Raw genomic sequence first — 10,000 nt, 5'->3', positions numbered from 1 at the left:
GCCTCTCATTCTTTCTGTGTCTTTTGTTGATTATTTCACTGTGTTTCCACTGTATATTTCTTTCTTTTGGGGTTTCTTTTTTATGTTGCCTCTATTTCTTTCTTTCTTGACTGTCTTTCTCCCGGGACTCACCTCACCTCTTCCACAAGACAATAACACAAAACAGTTGTTTAGTCTATGCTGTTATGCGTCCAACAACGCCCAGGTCTGTTGACCAGCGTCCAGTCTCTTCCTGTAAGTGTTCAACAGCAGTGTGCCAAGGCTTTCTGGCTGAGTGGGCCTATCATTAGTGCAGGCCAGCAGGCCAGACGCACAACGGCAAACACCACCACCACCATTACTGCATTTCACAATCACTTACTTTAAACACAAGAGAAAACACCACCACCACCAACTACTGTATTTCGGAAACACACTCACTTTAAACACTTGCAGCTCTTCCAAAAGGACCTCCTCCGTAGTGTCCGACTCTTTGTTGTGGATAGTGATGTATTTCAGCACGACAGACTTATCTGAGAGAAGGAGGGAGAGAGAGAGAGAGAGAGAGAGAGAGAGAGAGAGAGAGAGAGAGAGAGAGAGAGAGAGAGAGAGAGAGAGAGAGAGAGAGAGAAGGGGTGATGAAGGCCAGTTGTGTAATGTTAATTAACCCACGATGGTGGAGAGGCTTCAGTCCCACTGTTTTCGCTTCACCTCTATTGGTGCCACAATCAAGATGGTGTGTGTGTGTGTGTGTGTGTGTGTGTGTGTGTGTGTGTGTGTGTGTGTGTGTGTGTGTGTGTGTGTGTGTGTGTGTGAGTGTGTGTGTGTGTGTGTGTGTGTGTGTGAGTGTGTGTGTGTGTGTGTGTGTGTGTGTGTGTGTGTGTGTGTGTGTGTGTGTGTGTGTGTGTGAGTGTGTGAGTGTGCGTGTGCGTGTGCGTGTGCGTGTGCGTGTGCGTGTGCGTGTGCGTGTGCGTGTCCGTGTGCGTTTGCATACGTGCATGTGTGCGTGTGTGCGTGCGTGCGTGCATTCGTGTGTGCGTGCGTGCGTGTATGTGCGTGTGCATGCATTTCTGTGTCTGTGTGCCTGTGGGGGACTGATAAGACCCTGGACTGTTTTGTTAACAAACGTGGAGCCAAACAAAAAAGTGTACCAAAAGATAAACAGAAAGCAACTGATGTGAGGCAACGGCAGCCATAATTAAAACCTTAAGAAGAGTGTCCCCATTTGACGCGAATCAAAATCTTGTGTTTTGATCTCGCTGGACAAACAAAAACCCTTCAAGGTGAAGAATGCTCGGAAAGTCTGTTTGTGTGTGTCTATGTCAATGTGATGAAATGTTTATGAATCTGTGTGTGTATTTGTTTGATTGCTAGTGTGTGTTTGTGTGTGACCATGTGTGTATGAGCCTGTCTGTGCGGGTGCAAGTCTGTGTCTCTGTGTGTGTGTGTGTGTGTGCGTGTGTGTGCGTGTGCGTGCGTACATGTGCTCATGTGTGCCTGCATGCATGCAATACAAGCATGTGTGTATGTGTGTGTGTCTGTCACTCCATGTGTAACCTCCTCCACTTGACCTTGACAATGTGTGCATGCTGCATATTACAGTATAAAACCAGGGGCCACATCTAGAACACTTGGGCCCTATGAAAGACCAGAGATTCAAGCTAGGAAATCCTATTATGTTAAGTGTAAAAGGAATAGCCTTTAAAGCCCCCACTGTCAATACTGGGAGTGATGTCTTATAATGATTCAAACTGTTCCTGCCCCTGGGGTGTATTCCAAGACGCTGGTCCAATAGTAAACCAGGTTAAGTTAACCTTGAGCAAGTAGTAAATCAGCTAATAGAAGAGCCTGGAGTCCTCATTTTCTTAACTGAATGAGGCCTGTGGGTTGTCTATTAGCGGGTTTGCCGCTTCCTTTGCCAGGTTTGCCACTTAACCATGTTCCTGGAATACTCCAGTGGTCCTATAAGCTCACCAGTTCCAATGTAGAGCACATTGTAGTGACCATCCTCCGCCTCCACGTGGTCCACGGCCAGCTGGGTGAAGTTGCGAGCGTTGCCGGTCTCCAGCAGGATGGGCCGCTGCTGCCGGGGACGCACAGCATTGAACATCACCGGGTGGTTACGCACAAACCGCAGAACCTCATCAGGGAAGTCCTTGGAACTGGAGAACTGGCCCCCGTTTATTTTACTGGCACACTGGATGGATGGATGGATGGATGGATGGATGGATGGATGGATGGATGGATGGATGGATGGATGGATGGATGGATGGATGAATGGATGGGTGGATGGATGGATGGATGGATGGATGGATGGATGGATACACAGAGTGAGAGAGAGAGAGTGAAAAAGACAGAGAAAGAGAAAAGGAGAGCATGATTGTAAATATGAAAATATCATACGATGTTCTTCAGTTCATTTTTACATGTACCTGTGTTAAAAAAGGGAGAGACCATGAACATTTTTGCTTCAGCGTTTCCAGCATATTTGCACAAGGCAAGGATGTTACTCAAAGCAAAACTAAATCTCAGTGCCATTCCCCTGCTCTCTCACACGATGTTTTGGCTTCCAATTTTGCGAGAAGGCAATTAGAGTTTCCCCGCTGTTGGACTCTGGAAAAGGTCAGCCGGCGCAGGTTTGACAGATATGCATTTATTTCATTCCGAATTACATCGCTTCAGCAGCGAGGAACAATATCGGCGAGAGAGCGATAATGGAGAGGATCTCAATGAGACCTAGGTAATTATGTCCATGGGGCTGCTTTCGACAAACAGAACAGATAATCATCGTGTTGATTGTGCAAGTGGAGACTGAGAGAGAGAGAGAGAAGCGAGGATGCAAGAGTGCCTTTGAAAGCTTGGATAGCGAAGGAGGGTAGCTGATGTGAGGATAATCAGGTTTGTTTTGGACAGGGGTGAGTCGGCTGAGGACACAGGTTATTGGGAAAAGAAAAGATTAAACAAAAAATGAGGGGAGATGCCTTATCTGTCCTTAGTACACAGGGTCATTATGAAAAGAAAAGACATAAAAAGAAAACAGGACGTCCTTTCTTTCCTTGGTACATAGAGGTCGTTACAGAAAGAGAAGACTAGTAAAAAAGAAACAGAGATGTGTCTTCTGTCTTTGGAATAGAGGAGATTGCTCCACAGGAGCATGGTGCAGTTGTCAGTCGATATAATGGGTAAGGCCTAGGCTCAAAGCTGGTGGACATAAAAGCAGTTTGTGCTCCAATCAATGGGGACTGAAAACGAATCCAGGATCTGTGCAGCCTATCGCGTTAACAGCAAAGTGAGCCTCTGCTGAAAGTTTGCACTATTTCTCTTGATATTCAGGAGATTTATTCATAAAGTTAGAATGGAAATAACTTTGTGACATTCATCTCTTCTTCTAATCCGCATGCACTTTGGTGATATTTCAAATGAATCAATTTTTCAGTTCATCTCAGTCTCACCTGACTAAATGTCAACACGCAAATACCAAAAACAATTTCTCTATCAGTGCAGTTCTAATTACACACAGCGTTCTCTCAGAACTGATCAAAATGGAAAGCAATTTCATGTAAAATCTGATTAGCCGCGTTCATAGCCTTTGGAGATGAGCAGAGAAGGTGTGTGAGAATGGCACACACCAAAAATAGCAAACACAGTCAATCAAATCATGTCTACAAGGCTGAACACAAACTAATCCACCCAATATTCTGATGTGGAGGAAAAAATACAATGAGGAGGATGGAGAGAACATGATCAGATCAGGTAGTTGGTGCCTCGGCAAAAGATAGATCGATCAGTGGAAAAGGTCTAACTCTCGTCTCTCTCTGTGTAATCAATGGCTTTGTCTCCTCTTTTTCGCTTGGCAGGTCTGGACTGGCCATCTGGCATAGCGGGCATTTCCTGATGGGCCCTGCACCCTTTTTTCAGAAATGTTTTTTTAAAAAGGGGATTCTGAAAATAGGGGCCCACGAGGGTGCGGGGCTCACCGGTGAGCCAGCTCTGTGCCGCTAATTATGAGGGGCCCCTATAAGCCAAAAGTGCCCGCGCCAAATTTCTCCCCCATTTCAGTCCTGTCACTTGGCCTTGCAGACTCACCGAGCCGGGCCTGGGGAAAGGCACCCTCCCCTCGTACATGCTCCAGTGGTGGCTGGCCTGCTCGCGGTGGGCGAAGGGCCCGTTGAAGGCCGCCCGGATATCCTCCATGCTGTACACACACACCGCGTAGCCCTTGAAGACATTACTGAGGGCAGAAGACATACAGCAGAGAGGGAGAGCGAGGGATATCGGAGAGAGAGAGAACGTGGGGGAAGGGGGTGGAGGGAGCAGGGGTGTGGAGAGGCAGAGGCAAAGAAAGGAGAGAGAGAGAGAGAGAGAGAGAGAGAGAAGAGAGAAAGAGAGAGATGAGATGAGATGAAATACAGACAGAGACAGATGTAAGGGGTTAAACAGAGGTACATGTAAATAACTTGTATGACATCTTTATGATACTGTAAAAAAAATGGAACCGTAAGAAAGTATTAACTTGTTACTTGTGGATGCATATGGTTTGTCAATTGCGAATCTGCTGACCTGGTCGTGCTGAAAAGCCCAAAGATCTCTGGATTCTTGTTATCCTTTTTCGTCAGGACGAACACATCCTCTGTAAAAGGACAGATGTATGCGATATAAATGGACTGGCACAGGCATAAAATGGTACACAGTACGCTACAAAAAAGACACAGAAGAGCTAGACTGCAGAATATGCAGAATATGCTTTCCTACGGCATGAAGGCAAACTAATTCAGTGCATCTTTTTTTTCATTGAATATCTCGTTTAGATGTGTCTTTGAATTGCCTCGAGCAGATTTAATTCCAGAGTGACTGTCCTTGTGTGAACTGAAGTGGCCCTTGCCCGTCTACATGAAGCACCCTCAGCGGCACACTTATGAAACAGTAAAACAAGAAAGAAGAGGATGACAAGGCTAAGGTTTGAAGAGGGGAAAGCAGAGACTTTTCTCTCCATGTGAGCCCTTCACAGGACTGCATGGCCATCTGGGTTTGGTTATCTAGTTTTTGATATTGTCTAGTCTATGTCTAAAAATGTTTCATATATATTGCAGCTGTGTTTTTTTCTCTAAACTTGTTAGCCTGCTATAAGGCTAAAGAATCCAGAATGAAATGTAAAGGTTTGCATGATACTTTCAATCAAAAAGTATTACAAAGCATTGATTATTTGTAGGCCTACATAAAACTGTCCACGTTGTTACTACTCAAGTCATTATAAATATATGCGAGTAATCCAAATTGACAAAATGCATACTTGGTTATGGCTTTTCAGCTGCCAACTTCGTAGCTTGTGGCTGTCTTAATTGAGTCTAATGAACACACGTTTCATACAGAGTGTTAAAATGGTGGGCAGTGAACGTGCTTGTGTGATTCGTGACTGTGATCGACGGCGTGTAGGAGTCGCTGCAGCCCACTCTTCATGGGCAGGAGAAGAGGCATCTGCATTTCCATTCTTGCTCTGCAGGACGGAGCAGGTTATGACAACTCCACAGGTGGTGCTCGTGATCCCCTGCGCTCTTCAATATTTCACGACACAACACAGACACTCTTCCCACCCACCACCCACCATCTCTCCTCTCTCTCTGGCTTTCTCCTTTGCCACAAAGCCTTCTGCTGCAACTGCAACTGTTGGCTCTTGCCTGCTGCTTCTCCTGCATGATGTAAAGCAATGCTTTCTGCACGAAGGTGGGACGCGGCGGGTCATCTTTAGAAAAACTTCAACGAGCGCCTGGGGATTCGTGACTCCATTTCAGGGTCATGCAACAGCACGCTGGAATGGAGGATTTCATTCCTGAGTCTTGTTTTCTTTTTCTCTGCTCACTCTAACTTTCTTACCTGATCGATTTTTCGTATTTGAGTGCTACATGTTTTTTTCTTTGCTCATGCGGCTAACAGTCACGGGTGCAAATCAAAAACCCTTGCCAAGATATAAATAATAAATATTCAGACGAAACAGTAAATATAAGATTCTTGGATCGGCAGTGCGCTTGGCTATGTTACTCAGATGCTGAGGGAAACACAAGGTAAAATTTACTGCAGCCTGGATCAAGCACAAATTCTTCCTGCGCAACAGAAGGTCTGCTTTTAGTTTTCTGCTAGATTACATAGTGTTCATCTGCATTTAAACCCAGGTCCCTGGCAGATGTTTTTGCAAATATGAAAAGCGACTTAATTCACAGTGACAAATTGCATCTGTTGTTTGCATTCAGAAGAGATGTGCTAAGGTTTCATTTCGGTAGTCTCAGTTGAGGTGGACTGTACAATACATGTGTGCTAGGTAAACATTGTCACGTGCTGTTGTTTTTCTCACCGAGCTCATCAAAGTGGGTGTCGATGCCATTGGGCCCTGAGACCGAGCAGATGAGACGAGTCTTCAGGAAGGAGCTCCACCTCTTCACCTGCATCCGCTGACCTCCCTCGTCGTTCTGAGGTCAAAGGTTAAAGGTCATTCAGAGGTCAAAAACAGACAGAAAAGTACATGGGTAAACAGACTGGTGTGCAGTACAGTATAGAGAGGTAAGTAGGTTGACAGATAAGGACTGTAATTTGGGAGCCAGACAGATACGCGGTACGTAGACCTTTAGATATGAAATTTTGGAAAAAAAATACCGTAGGTACAAATGGGTGAAGAAAGATTCTTAGACATACAAATATATACAGTCTATGCATAGACAGACACAAGCATATAGCTGGACACATATAGTACATACAGCTCATACATACATACATAGGCCTGCATACATACATAGGCCTACATAGCCTACATACATAGCCTACATACATACATACATACATACATACATACATACATACATACATACATACATACATACATACATACATACATACATACATACATACATACATACATACATACATAGTCTACATACATACATACATACATACATACATACATACATACATACATACATACATACATACATACATACATACATACATACATATAAACATACATACATACATACATACATACATACATACATACATACATACATACATACTGTGAAAAATGAGGGATAGTAGTTACATGGTAATGACATTTTTCACAGAAACGCCACTACATACCCTACCTACACTCACCTACACTCGCCTACACGCACAGACACTTTCATTCAGACACTGACACACATGCGCATGCGCACGCCGCACCTGTAGCCTTCCAAACAGTCATTCATTAGAAGTTTCTTTTTACCGCGGCTAGCGCGAGATGACACACACGCACAGTAACATGTAAACATTGTCTAAACATTCATTTACTCACCATCTTAGCAAGCAACGCGGTACCCGTTGTCTTAGCTCCATAAATCCACACGCATTTCAACAACATCACGCTACATTCAAACATTCCGCTCTACTCACATTCTGGTGCGTCAGCAATTGGGTCCGGGGGGAAACCAGAGCCTCTCGGAACCAAAGTTTTTAAACACTGATCTGGCAGTGTTGAGAACGTTCGGCACCCGGAAGCAGAATGTTTTGAGTAAATATTATTATATCTCGTTATTGAAAACATGTAGGAATGTCATTATTGTTTGTGTCTTTTGTAATATTTTTATTGTTGGATTGGGAATATTGTGATATTTTGTATGGGGATTTGAAAGTGTGTTTTTAATACTTTTTGTAACTTTATTTTCCTATTGGTTGAATAGTGAACCAATCAGCAGTAAGTGCAAGATTGTAAGCTCTTTAAAAGGGCAGGCCTTTCTCATTCTAGGAAGAGAGGGTGAGGTGAACACACGCTTGCTGCGAGGCTGTGTTAGCAAAAGTAAGTGCAAGGAAGTTTATGCATTTAGAAAGTATTTCTGTTAATTGAGATTTAAGTTGCCTGACTGAGGCCGGTTTTCTTTTGCGTTTATTCAGTTTTTTTGTTTATCATATTTTTGTATCACTTCCGCACTGTAAATAAATCTGCACCCGTATCCACGATATTTTCAGTTGCCAAGTTTCCGTCTTCTTTTAACCGCTAGTTGTAAGGGCCAGTCCTGACATGAGTTGGGGGTAGAGAAGCCCCTTTCTCACACACATATACATACATACATACATACATACATACATACATACATACATACATACATGAGTGATTCTCTAATTCGCCTACACTTTTAAGTCCGTGGATTTTATTTGGCAATTCCACTAACTATTAACTGCATCTAATGATGTTTTGGACATTAGAAAACATTTATCTTTCATATAATACAGAAAGTGTAGACATAGCATTATTTCCCTCAGCAAGAATGAATATTTAATACTGGTTTTGGGCATTTTCATGCCGTCCTGTTTTCCAAATGTCAGATTCAGTCTTCATATTAGCATGTAAAGAAACTTGTTTTGCCCAAGACAATTGCAAATGTTGATTCACAGTAATCATCACAATATGACAAAACTGTCAGAAAGACCACTGTCCTTTCCATTATACATGAAATTTGCCATTTTGTGTTTGTCCACGAAAACTGTGTTAACCGTGTCACGGTCTGAAACCTCCTCCATAAATCAGTAATGGTTTGGTCTTAGGCCATACGAATAACATCACGTGATGTCATAACCTCTTTGGCAGGATACGGGAAGACTTTTTGGTAAATTTTGAGCTCCATCCTTCCATAATTTAATCCATTCTTTTTCATGTTCTCATAGCGGGAAAATTGCCTGTCAACGGTGTTATCAACATATTCATAAGAATCTGAATTAGAAATCACATGTAGAAAAACACAGATAAAGCAAACAGATACATGAATTGATTAAGGTGTTGTGGTGGAACTTCTGAGGTCCTCAGTTAGCACAGCACCATAAAAATGGCTGAAATGTCAACGGTGTTACCGTCAATGGTGTTACAATTAAGTATGACAGTCAGGGTTGCCAGATGAGGCTGATGATTTCCAGCCCAAAAAGTGATCAAAATCCGCCCTAAAAACCTGCCCAATTCTATTGATTTATATGGCAGTGGGAAGGTTTTTCTGATGAATGCCATTTTTACCCGCACCCGGCCATCCTAAGCAGCCCAATTGGGCGGGAACCAGCCCAATCTGGCAACACTGATGACAGTTGAGGAGGAGTATGTTTTTGCCAATTTATATCCATATTGACAGACAAACAAACAAAATAATTTGTGTTCTAGGGAGATGGGTTTGTCTGCTCTGTTTTTTCTGCTAAAAAAGTGCCGACTTGTTCCCCTGCACTGTTGACCGTAACACCGTTGAGTAACACCGTTGACTGTTTTGAAAGTGTTTTTGCGCTATTGATCCCTTATGTGTTGGAAAAATCCTATGAACATACACTAGGGATTATCTCTGGAGAAGGAAGTCTTGTGTAAGGAGGGTGACTATATTCAAATCAGACGTTACAGGGATTTATGATGAAAAATGTGTCAGTCTGTATCACAGTGACTCATAAAATCCTACTTATGAAGCTCAACAATCACATTTTCTATATCAGTTGCACAGATTAATGACAACATTACTGCTAAGGGACATAAGCACTTTCAAACATATATTGTTTCAACTCTGTAGTATTTTTATATATGTTTGAAATGACATAGTATTTGTCCATAACACTGTTGACAAAATAATTAAGCAAATGTTCGCTTTCATTAGAGTATTTATCAAATGATTTAAGATTAAGCTTGGCAATTTGTTTGTTTGGAAACTTAAATATATACACTATGTAAACATCTAGGTCATTTAGTTGAAAAAAAATACTGATAATTGACATTTTGCTTTTGCCAAAAGCGTAGGGGAATCGTAGAATCACTCACATACATACAGTGCCCTCCATTATTATTGGCACCCCTGGTTGAGATGTGTTTTTTAGCTTCCAATTATTATTATTTTTCTCTAAATAATATGGGACCTTAATGGAAAAATCCAACCTTCAATACAAGTGCATTTATTCAGTGGGGAAAAAATCACACATAAAGAAATAATTATTTGACATCAAATAATGTGTGTCACAATTATTAGCACCCCTGTTGTTA

The 10,000-nt window shown here is 42.5% G+C and overlaps 1 protein-coding gene across 2 annotated transcripts in view; it reads right to left on the bottom strand.

Annotated features, from left to right (window-relative positions):
• The window catches only part of sema3e (sema domain, immunoglobulin domain (Ig), short basic domain, secreted, (semaphorin) 3E), a 79,387-nt gene that overhangs the window by 16,321 nt on the left and 53,066 nt on the right, over nucleotides 1-10,000 (bottom strand). For both annotated transcript variants that reach the window (XM_063197291.1, XM_063197290.1), the window contains exons 8-12: nucleotides 6,326-6,440; nucleotides 4,540-4,609; nucleotides 4,066-4,210; nucleotides 1,954-2,176; nucleotides 421-512 (exon numbers count right to left, since the gene is read on the bottom strand). In XM_063197291.1, coding sequence (XP_063053361.1) covers nucleotides 421-512; nucleotides 1,954-2,176; nucleotides 4,066-4,210; nucleotides 4,540-4,609; nucleotides 6,326-6,440 — 645 coding nt within the window. The remainder of the gene's footprint in view (nucleotides 1-420; nucleotides 513-1,953; nucleotides 2,177-4,065; nucleotides 4,211-4,539; nucleotides 4,610-6,325; nucleotides 6,441-10,000) is intronic.

Source organism: Engraulis encrasicolus, chromosome 4 (genome assembly GCF_034702125.1).
Source record: "Engraulis encrasicolus isolate BLACKSEA-1 chromosome 4, IST_EnEncr_1.0, whole genome shotgun sequence".
In the NCBI taxonomy this organism is placed as follows: domain Eukaryota; kingdom Metazoa; phylum Chordata; class Actinopteri; order Clupeiformes; family Engraulidae; genus Engraulis; species Engraulis encrasicolus.
This window is presented reverse-complemented; position numbering and strand designations above follow the sequence as displayed.